Below are 22678 nucleotides of genomic sequence, written 5' to 3' on the forward strand. Positions count from 1 at the left end.
AAGCTGAGGTGCCAATTCCACCTCGTCGTCGGTGATGTCTTTTTTGACAACGAGGAGGTCTTGACAGTCTCTGACTGAGTCTTAGGCTGTTTTGAGGCAGTTTTTGGGGCCGTTTTTGAGGCAGCTTTACCCACTGATTTCTTCTCAGAAGGGAATGGCAGTTTACCTTTTTTAGAGGCAGTATGCTGAGACTCACGATGGGTCTTTTTAAAGATTTCTTGTGTCCCTCAGGAGATTCCTCAGATCTGTCCCTTTTCTTTGCCAGATTGACTGACATCTGGGAACTAATACTGCCTTCCTCATCAGACTCCACAGAACTCTTTGATTTCAGCCTATCAAGCCAAATAAGTAATCTGCCTTCCCTGTCTTTTAAGGTCTTGGAGGAAAAAGTCCTGCAGATCCTACAGTCCTTTACTTTATGAAGAGGGTACAGGCAATAGATAGAATCCTTGTGGGAATCTTCAAAATGTAGCCTTTTCTTCCCACATGACCCACAAGGCCTCAATAATCCTTTTTTAGAAGAATCAGACATCATGTACTCACAAATTCAACTGGAAGAGAAAGAAAACTGAGCAGAGCTCAGGGAGACTCACTGTCACAATGATGTGAGGTCGAAAATCTGACGGACTTGCCACTCTGTGGAGTGTTCTAGAGCCTGATTGGCTGTGTTTCAACTTTGGTTTTCTTTTACAAAAGGACAGGGATGGGCTACTGCAGTGACTATGCAGTGCATTATAGCATATTATGATATGTATTACTGCTATTATATATATGTTTATTTTTAACGTGAGACTCATACCTCAATGGCGTGAATGATTCAAGCATGTGAATCTATGAAAGATCCAATACTGGATAAATTAAGTCTCCCCTCAATAGTTGAATTTCCAAATGAACCACTGATGAATTAGCTTTGTAATGGTTGGATACAAAAGGAACGCATAATAAGAAGCATGAGTGAATTCTCCTTACTAATGAATTGACTTAACAATTAGTGTTTAGATTCTGGTAAATGATAAGTAGGGATCCATATAGAAGATAAAACCTGAAGAAAGCCATCTGACCTTTTTGGCAACTATATATGGTTGGAACACGTAAACCTAATGGTGTGGGAGCCCATAAAAACACTATCAACATCACATGCTGTGTTTAACCTTGCCAAAGGTTCCTCTAATAAAATCTACAAGATACAGGAGACCAACAGGCAATTTTAGAACAGAAATCCCTCACTAATACAATCAAAGAGGTCCTCTGTCACACAGCATAGAGGCCACCGAGGTACACTAGGTATCTGGGGTGAGGACTGACGGATGAAGCATGAAACTAGTGGTTCTAGTGGGCGAGGGTCCTTTTGAATTAATCGGGAACATTCCCCTACAGGTTGATGGAGAGGCTTGAATAATAATCTAGGCAGAGTTCTCTCCTCTTTGCTTATAGAAATAATAATTGTGGTATCACTTAGGGGTCTAAAACTTGAGCAGTCATGTTTAATGACCTGGGTGAAGGCAAGCCAGCTTTACAATTTCCTTAGCTTCCTTAGCTGGGTGATAGTGCGTTCTAAAGGTGGTAGATTTGGCTGAGAAAGAACAGCCTAGAGTCTGGTTTTGCTGAAATATTCAATTTACTGGCATGTTTAATCTGTAGCGTTGATTTGGAATGGAGACGGCATCTACAGCACTGGGTCTGATTTTTTGGGGGCTGGAAACTTGGTCTAATTACCTGGAGTGCTTGGTGTATTAGGTACAATAGCTTTAATGTAATCCTTTGAGAAGGTGGAAGCCTGCACACAGTCAAAATAACTCTAGTATGGGATCCAAGGGTTTATCATGCAAGAGCAGCTTTGCAGCTGAATTTTACACCTTTTAAATTGCCTTTGAAGAAGAATTTTGGTGATCTGAGATGCGTTATCCAGGCATGAAATAAATATATGCAACTATGGATTGAAAGATGTGAAGCATCCCAATTGAAGGAACGTCCAAATTTGAGCTCACGTGGGAGATTTCACTATGTCATCTATTTGGGGGTTCAAGAGGAAGGCCTCCATTTGGCATGATACATAGCATTCCATGCATCTGTTGCAGGGGTGCTGGTTGTAGATCTGCAGGCCAGGCCTGAATGTCTTGTGTCAGTCAATATTTTCTACATCCGGGTATTTCTGTCTTATTCAGGTTGAGACTTAAATGAATAAGGGTCTTCCAGTAGCTGAGCAACGAAGGTGCCAGAATCGATGATGTAATGTCATTAAGGTCCTGGAACATGAGGATCACTGCACTGTTTTTTGAGTAATTGAAGCAGGTAAGACCAAAGGATTGAATCAATCCAGGAAGAGAGCAGAAGTGGATACTGAAGATAAACTGGAAAAAGGTTACACCCAAGCTGGTATGGTTTGGAGGTGTATGATGTTAGGAACATTAACTATGGTTTACCGGGGGAGGAGCCAAGATGGCGACCAGGATGGCAGCGTAGGCTCCCGGCTCCGTGAATCTCCGCATCCCGCACAGATATCCTGCATGAGATCCTCAGCCTGCGCTACGTGCCCGTGTTGGTGATTGAGAGCGGCAACCGATCGTGTGATCCTGAAGCTTCTAGCGGCGGTACCGCCCGAGAAATGTTCATTTGAAGTTTGCGGCCTGTGCGGCCCTGGAGCCGGGACCTCGGGTGGACAACATGGCCGGGCTGCAGTTCAACAACAGCGGCCATTGGTGACCGGGTGGAGTCGGAATACCGAAGCGGCGCGAATATTGGCCTGAATCTCGCTGTGGTCGCTCCTATCACCGAGAATAGTGTGACGGGTGCATACCCGGGGTGACGATTCCAGGGGTTATCGGCGATCGCCTGGACCCTCGCCAGTGAACTGATCGGACGCGGCCTGTGGCTCGTCCTGATTTGCGCGGGCTGCTCCCGGTTTTCGCAGACACTGGCCCAGGGGGAGAACGACTGTCACCTGTGACCACACACTGGATACACTTTTTGCCTGCCTCCGGACCCTTGTTTGCAGTGACATGGAACTTGATGCGCTTGTGCCTGAGACCCGGTCCCCATCCGGGGTGGCCCTGCCCTGCGGCCATCTTGATAGGATGGACTCTATCATCCTGTACACTGGGTCGCAGCAAGATTGGGAGTGTGTGGCGCAGAGGAGCGTAGCGGAGCGAGCGCGGGGGGCCGTGCTGGGGTACGGTGACCTTCTCGATGCTCTCGGAGCCCTTCATTCCACCCTGGTTCACGGCGCCCGGGTTTTGGGGAGGAAACTTGATGGTATTGCGTCAGCGTCGGAACAATTGCGGTCGGCCTGTCCCCAGGTACATAAGGCTCTGTCTCACCTTCCACAGGAGGAAAGTACCGTGACCGCCTCTGTGAATAAGGGACAGATGGAAACTTTGGACACTGTGGCAGCGTGTGGTCGGCTGGCTGTGGGGTCGGTCTGTTCCGGAGGTTTTGGACTTGAGCGGAAGGTGGTGACTTTGTCCCACGCGCGGCCTCCGGCGATCCAGGCAATCTTCACGCGACAGTCGCCTGCTCTGGCTGATTCCTCCTTCCTGGACCTCGTGTGCGGCGCAGGCCCTGGGGCAGTACTGGGAAAGGTGATCTTCCATGACGATGACTGTGTTGGTGTTCCGAAACGTCCTCCCCACATGTGTGTGTCCCTTCCTGGTCTTCTTTGGACGCTCCTCTTCCTTGTAACCTTGGACATTATAATGGGTCGCTGGGTATGCATTGGTGGATTCGCAAAGAGTGGCCAAGGATAAGGCTGATCCTTCAGAGGTTGTCATTTAATAGGCGGGCGGGCTTGGGGGTTGTGTGCTTTCACGATGTAACTAATAGTGTAGTCGGTGAATAATGCTCCCCATTTCTCTTAGATATGGCCGAACTTTTGCTGTTTACTGTTTGCGTTGGGGAGGAAGATATTGTGCGGGAGGGAGAAGCCGGGGGCATGGTTGAAGGCCCTCCTCCAGTTTATTATTACTCTCTCCCCTTTTCTGTTAGGGGGGGTTTCCTCTCTTTCCCCTTTTTCTCTTTCTTCTATATTTCGGGTCTGGTTCTGGGGCGACAGGCACGCTGCGGGGGGGGGGGGCCGTAGTCATCTGCAGAGGTGAAGGGTGGGGGGTTGGGGGAGGGGCTTCTATAGTCCTTTACTTTGTTTCTATGGCCTTCTTTTTCTTCTCTTATTCTTCTTTGTCTTTCTTTTCTGGGGTCAGTGCGGTAGGTTTCCTTCGTGGCCAATCATTGTTTTTCATTTGTGCCCCATTTCCGTGGGGTTTTATGGGTCCTAGGGCAGGAGACTGCAGGCGCAAACGGCTCGTGATATCCCTCCACATCCTGAACCTCCTGTTTCAGCGCCATTGACTTGATAGATTGCTATTTATTGTTGACATTCACTATTCTGCCTGCCATTTTTCGCTGCTGAGAACTTGATTGGCACCTGATCCTTCTATCCTTTATTGTAAAATGAAAACCTTTTATATCCTGGTTTCCCTCTTGGGCTGTTCAGTGGATAAGAGAATACTAGCATGGAGAATCTGCTTACCGAGGTGCTGCATGTGATTAGAATCTGCTTGCTGTTACTTTCACTGCTTAGCGGCCGGCCCCGAGGGTTGTAGGCCCATACTTGTCTTTATTTGCAATGTCAATAAAGGTTTTTCAAAAAAAACAAACAAAAAAAAAAAAAACTATGGTTTACCAAGAAGGGGCCATCAAATGAAAGACTTTTTCATAAATACTCACACTCTGAAGCCTGGTCAGTTGTACTGGGTGATGCAGACGAGAGTCTAGTAGAATCAGCGCTGCTGATCCTTTGGCGTCTGCTTGTTTTCTGACCTTGTCCATACTAATAGCTAGGATTCTGTTCCTCAGCAGAGGCAGAAGCTAGTCTGCATCAGAATTGTTTTTAAATAAATTACAGCATAGAGCGTAGATTGCCTTTTTATTGGTTTGCATGAAAATGATTCATCCTTCTGCGCTTGGTCTGTAATTGGCAAGTTATGTCCAGACCAGCTTCCATGAGAGAAGGCTTAATGAATTAGCATTTGATCTAATTTGGCATAGCAGTAATAGCGAGGAAAAAGTTTAATTTCTGCTGCAAAGTACTTAATAGATCAGATTTTATTGAGCTGCTTAAGTCATGGGTCGGGAGGGGAAATCTAGATGTATTTGCTGCTTGATTATTAGTAATAACAATGATTATTCTGACAAGGGAGATACTGCCTTTAGGATGATTGGTTTTGGTTGTTGTAATTTGCAGGTTTTGTTCAATGCATTTGCTGTTCAAGTGTATCTTTATACTCAGGAGAGAGTGTAGTGGTTTGTTCTTTCACAGAGGTGTAGAAGCCAGGGAATGTCAAAGTATGCCAGACAGTGCCATTTAATATGGGCTAATTGTTGGGCCCCTACCTAGGATATTTATGATCTGATCCTGAATGTCAGATCATAGTGTAGGCAATTGCAATATTTCAATTGAATACGACCACAGCAAGTGGCCAAGGTTACTGTGAGCTGCAGAGCATAGGAAGAACCCATTGTAGCAGGCTTAAGTACTGAAATAGTGCTTCAGAGACCACATTGATTTGGTAGGTAGGAGACAGAACATAGCCAAAGAGCAAACCCTAATAAGGTGGGTTTTAGTGTACATGAAGGCAGGTGGAAGCCCCATAGTTTGTGAATGCCAAGATGGAGAATTGGGTGAGATAAAAATTATGGTTCGCAGATAGCTTGATGTTTGCTCTGTCGAATCCAGATGCCCAGTGGCATGCTTAGGCTTGTGTCCAGGGAGGCACATTTTTGTTAATGATAGGTCAGGTTGTTGGCTGGCATGAGGAGACTCTGTGTTCTAGGGGACCAAAGCTGGGAAAAGGAAGAAGGAGAGTTGAAAAAGTGGCATACCTGATGCATTTCAGTGCAGGTTGAGTAGTCAGCTGGCATGATGAATGCTTTTTCCTTCAATAAATCATACATTTAGGTTTCCCAGGCTCCAATGTAGCTGAGCTGTGAAATGAACAGTTACACATTCTCTCTATTGTTGATACTTTGTAAAATGTTGCTCAGCAAAAGCAAAGTCACACCCGGATTGGCTGCACTCAATCTTTTGTCAGGTGTTGAAAATAGGAGCAGAACAGACGTCTACAGGACACTGGCACTCTCCACTAGTATTCCAAAAAGTAAACAAGTCATCCATTTTTCCCTACAAAAGAATGTTAGACATTTGTAGACTAAGATCAGATGTAAATCCCATGGTAGACACAACAGTGGTCCATTTAATTAGCCTCCTGTAAACTGGACTCAATATAACTAAATGAAGTTTCCCAATGGAAAAAGAAAAAGGAAGAGTAAGAGATAGAGAGTTTTATGCTCTATGGTTTTAATCTGTATAAATTATTCACAAATTTAACAGGTTCGATAGACTCACAGAATAATTATAAACCACCAAGGTCAAAAGATTAATATATGGTAAGATATATATATAGAACTGTGGTCATGTGACCAAGAGCTGGATAGCTAGAAACGTGTCTTTTGTGCCCGTAAATAAAGGAATATTTTGAAGTACTGGATCGGTGTGGCTCCTCGTCTTTGCTTTGGAAGACTTTCCGGTTTGATTCTCAGAGCGGTGGCGCCCGCTCAAAACAACGAGCCCCAGCCCGCTTGGAAGGGAGGAGATTTGCGCTGCAAAACGTTTGTCTTGACTCGTGAGTCAAATTCTCGCCACCCGCCGGCAGCACGAGACCTACTCATCTGGAACACGAATTGACATCGAAATCACCGTCGGATGCAAAGAAAGGTGAGCGATCGTCGCGAGGGTGAGAGAGCTGCCAGGGCGCGTCAGAACAATCTGTTCGAAGACGCGATCCAGTCCTGACACGGTCGGCTGACCGTAGTGCATTGTGGGCAATGGAGTTCCTGAAGGGGCGGGAGACCTCAGCAGAATACATTTTTAGGAAAACTATAACAACAACAGATAACAGAAGGGGCGATAATGACTTTAATGATGCGCAAATGACACAGAGCCTGAAGCAAAAGGGAAATCTGCTTGAAAGGCTGCGCAAGAAAGAACTAAGTCGCTGGTGGGAAGCTACTTCGCTTCAAAATTATTTAGAAGTGGATCGCATACCCAGAGGATTGCGTATCTTCATCGTGCCTACTCTAAACAAACCTAAACCGGAGGTACTCAAAGCGTGGCTAGATAATACAAACGCATGTACAAAAACGATGTTACAAATTTTGATCAAAAACGCATGGAGGAGCATAAGGAGTTGGTAGAACAAATACAAAAGATTCTTGATGATTTAGCCAAAGACTCAAACCAAAATGAGGTGAAGAAGGTCCTGACTGCAGTAAATGAACGTATTACGAATTTTGAAAAAGACATTACTGCAAGAAAACAGAGAAAATTTGAGAGAGACGAAAGGGACTACGAATCTGGAAGAATCATAACTTTTGCAAGGAAATTTGATAAATTACGCACAACCCTCATTAAAGATCGAGCATTGGGGGCTGCTGACAAAGACAGATGGGAATCTGGCACGAGTCTAAGCTCTGAAGTTGGCTCATTTGACAGCAATACTTCCCACCATACAGATGTAACGTTTTTTTCCCAGGAAATGCGCCTCATGGAGAGGCAAACTAACAATCAATACGTGGAAGAACAAGATATCAAGGCTGATGAGGAAAAACAAGAGCAAAAGACGTCGGGAGCGACGGAAGAAAGAACGACAGCACTGGAACTCACGGTAATTAACCTTTCCAATAGACAATTAACTAAGAATGAAGAACAGGTTCTTAAACTTGGTCTAACATTTTGCCCAGATTCCCCTATCGACTATGCACAGACTCGCATAGATATGTATTTATTCGTGAGTAAGTTGAAACTGTTTAAAATTCATAAGAATAGGCTTTTAGGAGACAAAGCACAGGGAGTTAATCCCATTACCACCTCACCTTCCATCAGTGATATAGAAATTCTTCAAACACTTGATAGCCTTATGAATGAACATCAAACAGATATGACACAATCCACAGATTTACTAGACTCAATGTCATCTCCACAGTTGAAAATGTAGGCTTTGATCCTATGATACCAGCTGTTACACCTTTTAGAGCTAAATCGAAATATAGACCGCAGCTCCCCAGAGATAACATCAATGTCTTTCATGACCTGGTTAATCAGGATGTTTTGCAACTCTTAAAAAAGCCCATTATGAAATCTAACCTCACACAATATCAAGTCTAAAATTACTGTGACTAGTAGAGATGACGGGTGTCAGCCCCGGCTGTCGCGTCCTTTCCATCGAGTAACACCGGAAATGATTGATCAGTATCGGCTAACTCACCCCTGCTCTCTTACAGGTGATTTAGAACTGGACCTAGCCCGTTTTCAAGCATGGCTTGTGCAGTGTTTGGAGGATTTGGCCCCGCCTAGGCGGTCTTATAAGAAATCCTCGAGAGCGTCTGCCCCATGGTTTACGAATGTGCTTAATTCCAGCAGAAGGCTTTGTAAGAAGGCCGAGAGAGCATGGCGAGCAAACTACCTGGATCCTTTGAAGGAGGCCTATAGGTGTTGCACCAAGGCCTATCATAAGGAAATTTATCTGGCCAAAAAAGCCTACTTCGCTCAAAGGATTGAGGAGGCCGCAAATACCAGCAAAGAAATCTTCGCGATTGTGAAAGAATTCACATCACCAGCTGCCATCACTCCTAAGTGCTCTTTTTCGGAACCTTGGGTTCTGCAATTAGCCAGTTTTTTTGCCAATAAAATCAAGAGCATTCAGGCAACTTTTCCATCTTTTGCGCGGGGGGGAGTGCCCTGTCTTGAAATCCAGTCAGATGTGTCTGACCCGGGAATGCCCAGTTTGATGAGTTTTCCTCCTATTGAACCTCAAGTCTCTCTGGAATTTCTCTCAAAAATGAGATCTGGCTCTCCACTGGACCCCTGTCCTGCGAAGTTTCTAGCTAAAGTGGCTCATGCTATTAACCCTATGGTTAACCCAATTTTAACCTGCTCATTGGAAACAGGGATAGTGCCGCCTACCTGGAAACGGGCGATGGTCATTCCGCTCCTGAAGAAGCCCTCCCTGGACCATGCCATTCATGCTAATTACCGACCCATCTCTCTGCTCCCTGCCCTGGCAAAAGTGGCAGAAAAGCACGTTCAGTCCGTCCTCTCACATTTTGTTGAGTCCCATGGTGTTTTGCACTATACCCAATCTGGCTTCCGTGCGAATATGAGCACGGAGACGGCTCTGTTGGAGGTGGTTGAGGCCATTAAGGAAGTTCAGGACTCCGGGGGGAAGGCACTGTTGGTGCTGCTGGATCTCTCGGCGGCGTTTGACACCGTTCCTCACGACCGCCTAGTGGCGCGTCTTGCGGAGATTGGTGTTGGAGGAACGGTGTTCAAATGGTTCAAGTCCTTTCTGACCAACCGCCAACAGACAGTCTGGGCACCTCCGTACTCCGCGGCAGTGCCGCCTCTGGATGTGGGAGTTCCTCAAGGGTCAATATTAAGCCCGACTCTCTTTAATATCTATATGTCCCCTTTGGCGGCGCTGTTTGAGTCTTTTGGTGCCCAGATTGTCTCATATGCTGATGACACCCAGCTTCTTTTCACCTGCGGGAAAGATATGGACTTTAACGGAGATCGCATTAAAAGCTGTTTGGGTGCGGTTTTTACCTGGTTCCAATGCAATCAGCTTAAATGCAACTCGGATAAATCCGAGGTTCTTTTCTTCGGTTGTCCTCCGGATCCCTGTTGGATGTCCTGGTGGCCGGCGGATATGTTTCCCCCTTCCAATGTGGCCTCGGTGGCTAAAAATCTCGGTGTTAAGATGGATAACCGTCTTACCTTTAAACCGCAGATTTTGAGCCTGGTCGGTCAATGCTTTGGGATTCTAAAAACGCTTAGAAAATTTCTTCCCCTTCTTTCCATCGCCCATAGGAAAACTACAGTGCAGGCCCTGATAGGATCTAGGCTGGACTATGCCAATGTCCTGTATCTGGGTCTTCCGAAGCTCCTTCTTTCACGCCTGCAGGTTGTGCAGAATTCGGCCGCTCGGGCGATCTTTGGCCTTGGCCACCGTTCTCACGCTACAGGACTGCTGCAGTCTCTTCACTGGCTGCCTATTCAGAGGCGCATTGAATTCAAGGCGCTCACTATGGCATTTAAGACCCTTTATGGCACTGGCCCCCTCTATTTGAGGAAGAGGATCGGTTTTCATCTGCCAGCTAGAGCCTTGCGTTCAGCGTCACTGTCTCTCACCACGGTCCCGGCAATTAGGCGTGCCCGGATCGGAGGGCGGTCTTTTAAATATCTTGCGCCCCGGGCCTGGAATGCCCTCCCATTGTCCCTAAGAAAGATTGAGAGCTTGATGGCCTTTAGAAAGAAGCTCAAAACATGGCTGTTTGGCCAATAAGTTTCTCTATCCCCTGCTGGAGCTCTACGGTTATGGGTCTGACAGCGCCGGGACACTCTGCTTGAGTAGCTGAGCGCTTAACAAAACCCCTGATAACATAACATAACATAACACGATCACAAATGGAAGCCTTCAAGGGCCTTCAGAATGATGACAATATTATTATCAAACCATCTGATAAAGGGGGGAAAATTGTTCTTTGGGATAAGAAGAGTTACATCCGAGAAGCCATGAGACAATTAACTAATACCACTTGCTAAACTAAGGTAGATCACTCCTACTTTTCTAAACTGCAGACTAGACTTTCTGATCACCTAAAAGAATGGTCCGATGATAATCTACTCAATTGGGACGAGGTTAAATTTCTAAAAAGCGAAACTCCAACCATACCGACCTTTTATCTCCTCCCTAAAGTGCACAAAGATTCCAGACAACCACCAGGAAGGCCGATAGTGTCCTCAAAAAATGGTCTACTAGAGAATGTTTCACGGTATGTGGACTATTTTCTGGCCGACTACGTTAAAGAACTTACATCATATATCAGAGACACAAAGACTTTCACCAAAAAATTGAAAATATACATTGGGAAAAACATTTCTGGCTGGTATGTTTAGGTGTTGAAAGCTTATATACCAGCATTAAACAAAATGATGGACTGAAGGCGTGCAAACACTTTCTTAAAACTAGAAGTATACACCTTGTGGCTCACACCCAGATGCTACTACAGATGATTGAACTATGTCTTATGGAGAATATCTTCATATTCAATGGAGTTCTCTATAAACAAATACAGGGAACTTCGATGGTCACCTGCTTCGCTCCCAGCTACGCCAATCTTTTGGTGGGCTGGTGGGAGAAGCAGGTTCTCTGGAGTGAAACCCTAGAACACTGGACTCATAAGATCAATATCTGGCTCAGATATATAGACGACGTCTTCTTTATTTGGGAGGGTACTGAGAAAGATCTTCTCGATTTTTCAAAAGAATTGAACAACAATTCAGTGAATCTTAAATTCTCCATGCAATATAGCCAAGAGAGTGTAGACTTCCTCGATATCAGAGTTACAGCGCAGAGGAACAAACTTGAAACTGAGGTATTCAGAAAAAATACAGCTGGCAACTCAGTATTACACGCTGCAAGCTGCCATCCACCTAATTTCAGGGGGAGTACTCCCTTTGGCGAATTTCTTCGTGCCAAGAGAAATTGTAGCTCAGAAACAGCCTATAAGAAAAATAAAAATGAAATGAAGGAAAACTTTTATGCTAGAGGATATCCCAATAACATGCTCAGGATAGGAGAGAAAAAAGCAGATGCAATAAAGAGGGAGGAAGCACTCTATAAACCACCCAAAACCAACGCCACCAAATTTGACCCTGTAATTAGATTGATTACTACCTATAACTCACAATCCTACCTGTTCAACCAAATAGTCAGAAAAAGATGGGATATACTACTCCAAGATAAAACATTGAAAGACAAACTAGGCTCTCACCCAGCCATAACATACAGAAAAGGCTAATCTATAAAAGATCAGATAGTGAGGAGTCATATGGAGAATAAACAATTAACCTGGCTGGCGAGAAAGGGAGGATTCCACAAGTGTGGGAAATGTAAAGCTTGTAGTTACAGTGATAATGTGAGAGAGGTGACACTACAAAGAACAAACAGAAAATGGAGTATACGGAAAAACATTCAATGTAACACAGAATTTGTTGTATATGTTATCACCTGTCCTTGTGACAAATGGTACATAGGCTCAACTACCTTCCCTGTCAAGAAGAGCATACTCGAACATTGGTGAGCGATCACTAACAAACACTTTTCCTACAGTACGGCAAGACATTTCAATCAACACCATGTTGGAGACTGGACTAAGGCCAAATATTTTGCACTGGTACTATTCCAAAAAACCCAAGAGGGGCAATAGAGTCTTGGCCTTACGTAGATCAGAATCTAAGTTAATTCTCCAAGCTGGCAGTATCGCCCCTGTAGGGTTGAATATTGACGAAGAAATGCATATGCATCTCTAAATCAGTTTAATTGGTAAATCTCCTGCCATCCCAATAGGAATTCCTGTTCTGTAAAGTTTTAAACTCTTCACTTTTATTGTTTTGACTTGCTCAGGTTTTCTTAGTTTTTCTTTCTTGATTTTTTCAATATCGAAGTACCATGTGAGAATTATAATATGGGAGGGACTGAATATAGTAACAATTGTTTTTTGGGTTTATAGACTACTAAGTGTGAAATTCCTACTAATCATATTTCCCTTCTCTGTTTGTCTCTATATAGATTGGACCTGAGTGAGTGTGTCACCAACTACTGTTAAAAACTACGTGCACGGAGATAATGTGTTTGCATTTCTATACACAGTCTCCTCTAAATAGATAATTATACATTAAATAATAGGGTTTCACAAATATATAGTTTTGATTATAGAACCTTTTGTGTGTATACTTCCCTTTTTGTCAAGGTACTAGACCTAAGATAATCAAACATACATTTCATATATGAAGATTTGTTTAAACCTCTGAGCAAAGGTGCTAGGTGCATCCCTCTGTTCCCAATATATTTATTAGCAACATTAAACATGGTATTGTAGATTTAGGTACTACACCTGAATCAATGTCTATAAGAAAAACTTCAAAGTACTAACTGAGCAAGCTCACTATTAGGATTTTTGTTATTTTTGAAGTATAAATACAAAAAAAAAAGGTTTGTTACTTATCGAGCCTCTGGATGGTGGTGAAATCCAGAGTCTTTTCTTTATTTTTTCTGGTAAAGAGCATTTAAACTGATGCATCAGAACTGTGGTCATGTGACCAAGAGCTGGATAGCTCCAAACGCGTCTTTTGTGCCCGTAAATAAAGGAATATTTTAAGTACTGGATCGGTGTGGCTCCTCATCTTTGCATTGGAAGACTTTCCGATTTGATTGATATATATATTCACTGAAAAAACCATAGGTTTCAGGGGCGTTAGAGTTAGCTGGACATTTCCCTCATACAAAACCCTAGAAATTCCCCTGTTATAGTTAGTTCAGCTAACTATAACTCACGCCCCCGCAATGCACTGCTGAAGACGTCACATATTACATCACTCATGACATGGTCAGTGACATCACTGATGACATCACTGATGACATCTGAAATGACTTCACTGATGACATCACTGATGACGTCATCCATGTGAAAAATTAGTGCATCTTCAAAATTTCAGACGTCCATTCTCAAAACCATAGATACTCCAATACCAATAACTACATACCCACTCATTGACTCTTAGATCTACACACACATCCACTCACTCACCTGTACAGTCATGGCCCTTTTTAAAAAATATATTTTTTTATGGAGGGGGCTGCATAGCCCCCCCCTCCTGTGCCACCTATGGCCCCGGGGACCCCATCCCCCGGGGCCATTTAAAAAAAAATGTTTAAAAAAATTTGGGGAGGGGGGCCCCGGGGATCCCATCCCCCGGGGCCTGACCTCCGTTGGGGGCCGTGGGGGGGTCCCCAATCCCCACACGGCCCCGCCGGCTACCCGCGTCCTGCGGGAGCCGGCATTGCTTTTCCACAGGTGGAGCAGCTATCATGCTGCTCCCCGTGTGGAAAAGCAATCGTCTTTGGTATTTGGAAGAGAGAGCAGGTTTCCTGCTCTCTCTTCCAAATACCAAAGCAGTTTGCTATGGCAGGGCGGGAGCCGCGAGGCTCCCACCCTGCCATAGCAAACAGCAGTGTCCCGGGGGTGGGCACCCCGGGACACTGCAGGAGCCGGCCCTGGGGGGTGGCGGTCCCCAGGGCCACCATTGGATCCAGGGGGGGGGCCGCACGGCCCCCCCACTTAAGTTAAAGCCCCGGGGGGTGGTGGTCCCCGGGGCTTGGGGGTCCGTAACGGACCCCCCATTTGACATATTCAGTGCCCCGGGGAGGTGGTGGTCCCCGGGGCGTGTGGGCCCCCCATTATAAAACCATATTGCCCCCGGGAATTGGCCCCCCAGGGGGCTAAATCTAAACGAAGCGCGGGAGCCCGAGCTTCGTTTTTTTCCGCAACCCGCGATTTTGAAAAAAAATAATTTTTTGGGGGGCCTTGGGGGTCCTTGTGGGACCCCCTGAGCAAGCCTAGGGGGTCAGGGTGTTTCTACCCTGCCCCCTTGTTGCGTTTTGCGTCTTTGTTTTTGTGATTTCTTGTGCCTCGGTTCCACCGAGGCACAAGATGGCTGCCAACACTTCCTGATTCAGAGTGATGGCAGCCAATTAGCATTCAGCTCGTGCTCGGGAGGGTTCGGGGAGGGTGCGTGGAGGATCCACGGATCCTCCGCGGCCATAGATATCACTAACTTTTTTACCTTAATTTTCTCAGGAACTACTGAACAGATTCACACCATTTATGCAAAATGCATGAGTCTTAACTGAGGACTACCTCTTTGCCAAATTTGGTGTTATTCCGTTCAGCGGTTCGGGCTGTAGCTGCGACAACAGATCCTATGGGAAATTGCATGGGGAAAACGCGTTTTGGGACCCCCCTTTTTTCTCGCCCCCCGCTTGACGAATCAACGTGAAACTTTCAGGGTAGGAGCAGAGCGGAGCTGGCCAAATGTTTGGAAAATTTTGCTAAGATTCGTCAATCGGCGCCAAAGATATTCCCAATAGAATGTTGCGGATTTCCTATGGAAAATAGGTCCTAACTAGAACTATCAGTAGATAATATATATATATATATATATATATATATATATATATATACTTTTTTTTTTTTTCAAACGCAAAGTGAAACAAAGCGTGGCGCACACTCTCAGGGATAATCAAATTACTTTGTCTGTCGATGGGAGCAGAATAAACGCGCATCGGCCATGCTGGCCTTCGTCAATGTGGATATATATACACACATGGCGACATGGTGATTGAAAAATAAAAATCACTTGGAAGAATCTGGGTCTACTCTTGCTTTCCTTGAACGGAAACGGAGAAAACAGGCAAGCGCGTTGATATACACACACACACACACACACACACACACACACATATATTATCTACTGGCGGTCGCCAGTAGATAGTTATAGTTATGACCGAGTTTCCATAGGAAATCTCAAAATTCTATTTTGAATAACTTTGGCGCCGGTTGACGAATCCTCGCAAAATTTTCAAAAATAATGGGGCGCTCCGCTCCGCTCCTTCCCTGAAAGTCTCGGGGGGATTCGTCAAGCGGGGGCCGAGAAAAAGGGGGGGTCCCAAAACGCGTTTTCCCCATGGATTTTTCCATAGGGACTTTAGTCGCAGCTACAGCCCGAACGGCTGAACAGAATTACGTGAAATTTGGCAGAGAGGTAGCCATAAGGTCAAAGAAGTGCCTTTTGCAGGTCTGGTGTAAATCTGTTCAGTATTTCCTGAGAAAATAGCATTTAAAAGCATATATATATCTATACGCGCACACCGTGCGCGCTGGGTGTGCGCACCCTGCCGTGCGCGAGCGCAATTCTGATTGGGTGTTAGATCTTAGTAAACATTCGAATCGGTCGAAACCAGGAAGTGTCGGCCGCCATTTTGTCTCTCGCACTCTGAGGGGGTGAAAAACAAAGGTTGAGAACGTGAAAAGGGGGCAGGCTGGACAGTTCCTGACCCCCTAGCATTTGTCAGGGGGTCCCAGAAGGACCCCCAAGGGCCCAAAAAAGTTTTAATTTTTTTCGCGAAAAATCGCGGAGTGCGCGCAACGTGCGCGCACGGTGGAAACGGAAAAAATTCTGCGAACGTTGCACACCGTGCGCGCACGGTCCGAACTGCGTAAATTGGGCGCGCGGTGCGCAAAGCGCACCGCGTGCCCACCGCGGTTAGGAATTAGTTAGGAATTTGCATTTTAAAAACCTTGCAAATTCACTTAAAAAAACATAGGTTTCACACATGTTATAGTTAGCTGGACATTTCACTCGTGAAAAACCAATGAAATTCCCCCGTTATAGTTAGTGCAGGCAACTATAACTCACGCGACCGCAATCCTCTGCTGATGACATATGTGTCTTTCTGAAAAATAAATATTTGTAATATATGTATAGCTAAAGATTAATGGAAGAAGACATGGGTGAATAAGTGACTAAATACTAAAGAGGATTGCGGTCGCGTGAGTTATAGTTGCCTGCACTAACTATAACGGGGGAATTTCATTTGTTTTTCACGAGTGAAATGTCCAGCTAACTATAACATGTGTGAAACCTATGGTTTTTTAAGTGAATTTGCAAGGTTTTTAAAATGCTAATTCCTAACTATAACGTGTGTGAAACCTGTGGTGTTTCAGTGAATATATATATATATATATACACATTGTAACTTTATGTTATGTCTTAATTATTCTAAGCATCTAACAAACAAGGATTTATAAAGGCTTTCTACGTTGTCTGAACCATACACTGAAGAAACAATACTGGATGTATATGATACAATATTTTCTGTTATCACTTGAATAAAAATAATCAGTCATACGTATTATTGCCAAAGAAGCTATATTTAAAACATACTGCTGGAGTAAATATTCATAAAGAGTAATTGCCTAAAGGCTAAGCGTTCCTTTAGCAAACTCCAATAGACAGATTTAATCCTGCTCGACCCCCACCAAGTTCTCACGTTCAAGGAGATAAGAGGACCAAAGCCTGGTGACTCCTGGCACTTCGATTTACCTAACCTAGCTCAAGGAGACAAATGTCTTCCTTTCTTAAAATCATACGTCCTCTTGAGCAAGTAGTAGGTCAGATATATTGCTGTTCTATTCATTTTGAAGGACAGGTTAAGCAAATGATTTGCAAACATCACTAATAAATGGCACAGAGAATGGACTGAAGGGACTTACAGGCTTGCCCAGTCCATTGAACTGTAACCCTGCCTAATTCACATCCTAGACATCACAAAATCTCGCCATGGAGATACCAATACTGCTATTGGCATAAATGAACTGACTAGTTAGCACTACAAGGACATGACTGTGCAGAGACCACTCAAAGGATAATTAGAGTCAGGATAGTATACCTGATCTTCCCTGTATGCTTGGAGAGACATTAACCCCAAACAAGTGACCAAGCAATAAAGAAGCCCCCCGAATACACTGGCCAATTGTCCAAGGCATTTATACATCAGGGACAATGGGTACGACTAATCTGCCTCCAGACCAGAGTCCAAGAAGGTAAAAAAATGGTATGGTAGCAACTACTTCTGGACCAATTTTAGCATTGTTCCAAATAGCTGTGCTGTGAGGATGCCCAAGAAATAATTTGTGAGATGGAAACACAACCAGTCATATACAGCACTGTGCTGGTCCTAAGTACAGACCACGTGGACAAAAGAGGCAGCCCCTCACATGCAATGTATAGCAGTCTGTAGCAACTGGCCTTTCACTCTCAGTTTTGTCTCTAGATCGTTTGGTGACTAAATGTGTTTTTTCACATCATCTGTTCAAACCCTCGTTCATCTAGAAGTCATATTGCTACATATTCTATATGAACAAGGGAGGCTACTGCAGAGAGTAAACTAAGCAACTTAGATCAGAGTAAGTGCATCTAAGTCACCAAGAGAAGTACAGTATTTTGTTATTAATCTACCTGATGACTGCTCCAATTCAGAAACATCACCGATACTTTCAATCGGATATTCGCCTTCAGAAAGACTTCTGTTACTCTGAACAACTGTTTTTGGCACTGGGTGGTCTGTTTCTTGTTTTTCTGAAAATGATGAAAAGCAAGTGACATCTTTCATTATTTCTATTCTATCTACAATCAACTTGAGCAAAGGTTTAGGTATCAGACCATAAATGGTTACATATGAAAATAATTGTACAATTTCACACCTAAAATGCTAATAAGGAAAAGAGTTATGTATCTCCCACCGGTGCAATTCAAAAGGTCTAATTAAAGTGAATTAGGAATCAGTCCTCTATTTATTTGAGGTATAAAAATCAATGGCTCAAATTTCTTTTATTGGCATTTTATAGAAAACATACACTTACCTGGATCCAGTGACCGGTGTGGTACTAGAAAGGGGGTCACTCTGGAGAAGGCAGAGGGGATTGGGTAAAGGGGGTGTGGAGAACCTCAGAGTGGTGCGGGTTTGGCCAGTATGCGAAGCAGTCTTCTCAGTGGATATGAACAAAGACTAATCAGCGGGTAAGATGAGTCTCGCAATCCATCTACAGAAGCACCCTAAGATAGCAGGGGCAGGTAAGTTCTCATTAGTCTTGGGCTAGAAAGAGGATGCATGGGCCTCACATTTTATCGAACTGTTGCATCTTGCATTCTACGGAGGCTGTGAGTTTTTCCATAGCAACAATGTCCCATAGTTTGTGTAGGCAGTCTGAGTGGACTGGAGTGGTGTTCGTGCCCCATTTAGATGTGATAATTAGCCTTGCGGAGCAGAGAGCCATTGTCATGGCTTTCCCCCGATCGGATCGAAGTGGATATGGCAGTTGGTTGGGGAGTCCCAGGAGAGTGTAGCTGGAGAAATTAGGGCTATCCGTTCGAAAAATGTCATCAGTATCTTTAAGCACTTCCTCCCAAATATTGCTAGAGCTTAGGGCATATCCAGAAGAGATGTGAGAGTGTTCCTGTTTGGCCACAGTTCCGTCAGCCCATTCCTTGAATGTGAAGGAGCGTTCTAGCTCAGATTCCCAACACAGTTGAGCCGGTGATTTGCTAGTTTCTGACAAGGTATTCAAAAAGTTTTAGATATCAGAGAGCAGGCATTTATTGCCAGCTTTAGTGATCAGACATTTTTCAAATGTTGTCAGCACTCTGGAAGGAGGAGGAGGACAGCCCAGGCACGATGGAGAACGCGCAAGGTATGCCGCGGCGCATGGGCAAACTCCATCACGCCGCAGAATCAGAGTTTTTGCTGAACTCCACGTTCCAAGCGGCGCGCAGAGTTGGCAAAACTATGCAAACTCCACTGACAGAGCGGAGTTTGCCACCCACCCTTAATTAGATGGCAGGACTATGCACAGCAGGTGTATCTACAGCCACACATGCCTCAAACAGTTGCTTACCTTTGGTAACAAACTTTCTGGTTGACACTCTTGGTATCTGCAGATTCCTTACCTCTGAATATTCCCCAGGCTCCAGACTGGTCTGTACACTTTAGCAACAGTTCTCGGTACCGGTAGAGGGTGCAGGCTCCATTAAATCATCAGGCACGAGGTCGAAACAATGTATCATATAGCGCAGGGTCAAAGCAATGACATTAGTTCAACTTTGTTTTAGCCATGACTTCAGAGGCATTATCAAGGAAATGGACAATCAGACAATGGTGCAATACAATACTGACTTGGCATCTTATCGGAAAAGGCAGTTAGGCATCACCAGAATTGGGAGGAGGGAGGGTCGGAGAGGTATCGGATGGTAGATATAGTATTTGCCAGAAAGATCGTTACCGAAGGTAAGTAACTTTTTCTTCTGATGAATACCTCTACCTGCAGATTCCTCACCTTTGAATAGACTCCCAAGCAATACTCCCCTTGGATGTTGGGAGTGGAGAAATAAATCAGAAAGTCATGAAGTACAGCCTTGGCAAAGTGACCGCCTCTCCTCACATCCAAAGGCAAGCAACAGTGTTTGGTGAAAGTATGGAGAGAGGAGCACCTACCTGCCTTGCAGATATCAGCCACTCAGACACCTCTACACTGGGATGAAGTGCTGGATTTTGTCCTACTGGATTGAGTCCTGATTCTTGGTTCAAGCATAGCAGACCTTGATGCATAACATGATGCAATGAGATATAGTTTGCTACTGTATTGCCTTTCCTTTTTTGGCCAGTGTGGCTAACAATAAGCTAGTCAGCTCAACGATTTTTTTTCCTGCGGCTGATGTAAAAGCTTTCTGCACGCTTCAAGGTGAGCCTGTGAAGCCCTCCTCCTTGGTGGGATATGATTGAGGGAAAAAGGATGGAAGGGTGACAGATTGTACCCAGATAGAAAGGAGACACCACCTTAGGGAGGAAAGCAAGTTTAGTTCGCTAGTCCATAGTCTAGCCACACACTAGGAAAAATGAGGTAAAGTATTGCATATATGTGAAAATAGTCAGGTTATATCTACCAAAAGTGACCAAAGAGTCTAATGGCAAAAATGACCCCAAGTCATTGGATGAGTGAAAAAGAAAAAATAAATGAATAAACTCAGCAGGTCCAACCAGGCTGTGAGGTTGTGTCAAACTCCAGTGAGCCAGCTCCAAAACTCAAAGAGAACTGCTGTATGTATACAAGGTGTCCCTCTTTGTATTTAATAGATTTATAGACCAGATTAATCCAGTAAAGCCAAAGTGGAGTGATTGTTCTTTGGCAGGCATATACAGCAATTAGACAATGAACAAGGAATGATCTATCTCAACAGTCAAGTAACAGAAAGTTAATCCAGAAAAAGTAAATCAGCTAGGACAGTTTATCAACATTATTTACTACAAAATTGGGTGTGTGTGCATGTGTGTATTCGCAATGGCAGTGAAAATAAATATGGACCAATAAGTAAGAGAGACTGTACTTAATAAATGCACATTCAGATATTAATTTTAGGGCCAAATTCCAGTTTATTAACATAGAGCAAATCTGACATTAGAAAAATCATTGTTTATTGCATGGAACAATTACTTTACATAGGAAACCAACCCACCTAATAGTCACAAGGCCTCTACAATGAGATTTTACCTTACTGGACAAATGTGACTCTTGTCTTCGGGTTTTGGTTAAACACCTTTTGTTACAACAAATGCACATGAAAAAATGCCAAGTGATAAACCATATATGTAGATGTGCATAGTATAACATGCTATTTATTTGCATTGTTGGGGGAGAGGGGGCATGATAATACACTTGAGGCTTTGCTTCTTGCAAGCCACAGCCCTTAACCACACTGAGCAACGGTAATAAATAGCATATTACACTACGCACATCTGCATATATAAAGGAATCCAGCAGGCTGCTTGCAGGTGTATCTTTGCTTGGCACAAAATCAAGAACAAAGATAATCTAATTTCGTTGAGTCTTTGGCTCGATGGTGTCAAAGCTCTGGCGATGCAATGTTGATTGGTGGTTCGAACTACAAGCTACTAACAGGTTTCATATGGATCTAACCTGCATGGCTAGAGTCAACCGCATGCATGAAGGGAAGGATATTACTAATTTGAAGATTCCCGTTACACATATAAATTCAGAAATTTTAATGCAGTTTATAGATTTATCTAGAGACAGTTCCTTAGAACCTCCATTTTAGCAGTGACTTCCTTTGGTCTCAGGTTCTCCTCAGGGAGAATTCGTACATAAGGCAGGCTACCTCCAGCAGACAGACACTTCACAGCTCTATAGCACCCAGGCTTCATAGTGTAAATTCCTGCAAAAGCCGGATCTTCTCAGGAGAGACATTTAAATGTCCTTATGGACACAAGGAAGGGATCAAAACAAGCTGGCTGTTCAACTTCAGCAGATGAGTGCTGAAAACAGAACTGAAGAATGTGCATGGATGAGCTACCCCAACAGGAATCTGGAAGGCTGACAGGGATTCTTCAGGGAAGGTTTTTGTATTCAGCTCTAAGAAGACTCTCTCCTTGCAGTGGCTGAAGCACAAACATTTACAGGGTAAAAGTAGTTAACTATTGGTGGTGTTCACTAAACTATTTTTGAAAATTAATTTGATCCTTGCTCCTATTTTGTGACATGTAATGAACTCCCTGCCTAATGGCGCAAAATATTTTCCATTGCCCCCTTGTAATGAATAAAGATGGTGAAACCCTGATCCTATTTGCCACCATTGATGTCCCTCCCAATTCAGCTCCCTAAACGCGAAAGGAATACTACTCCCTAAACTAGTACTTGACCCGTACCTACCACCTGATAGGGACACTGGAAAGTCTCCTTTGGCCTGGTTGCAGAAAAGGGATGAGTGTCACACATCATGAAGCAGATGATCTCTTAGGTCAAAGGGACAGTCTCCCTCACCTTTTGAGATCTGTGGGCCCTTTGTGCTCTAAGCTGCAGAGCAAAGTTATTAGCATGATAACTCCAGACACAACCCTGGGGATGCTGATGGGCGGGTGCGGACGCGGACACTAGGGAATCTCGACTTCCCTGAAGGCCCTCTGTCTCTTTTGTTCCCCTCTCCTGACTTGCGACCCCCCACGCACATCGCGCGGTCCTGCCGAGCCCAACCTGACAGCCAATGACCCTCCTGCTCTGCCGCAGACCGATCTCCACCCCCCCCCCCTCTTCACTCCCCCTCTCCCCCTCAGCCCTGTTTGAGTTTATGACCTTAACCCTAGCACATACTCTTGCTATG

At 44.4% G+C, this 22678-nt stretch overlaps 1 protein-coding gene across 10 annotated transcripts in view; it reads right to left on the reverse strand.

Annotated features, from left to right (window-relative positions):
- KIZ (kizuna centrosomal protein) overlaps nt 1–22678 on the reverse strand; it is a 765937-nt gene that overhangs the window by 238188 nt on the left and 505071 nt on the right. For 5 of the 10 annotated variants that reach the window (XM_085612397.1, XM_085612395.1, XM_085612393.1 and 2 more), the window contains one exon: nt 17969–18088. The exons of the other annotated variants lie outside the window; for them this stretch is intronic. In XM_085612397.1, coding sequence (XP_085468523.1) covers nt 17969–18088 — 120 coding nt within the window. The remainder of the gene's footprint in view (nt 1–17968; nt 18089–22678) is intronic. 10 annotated transcript variants of the gene reach the window in all.

The sequence above is a fragment of the Triturus cristatus genome, chromosome 6, assembly GCF_964204655.1.
Source record: "Triturus cristatus chromosome 6, aTriCri1.1, whole genome shotgun sequence".
Taxonomy (NCBI): domain Eukaryota; kingdom Metazoa; phylum Chordata; class Amphibia; order Caudata; family Salamandridae; genus Triturus; species Triturus cristatus.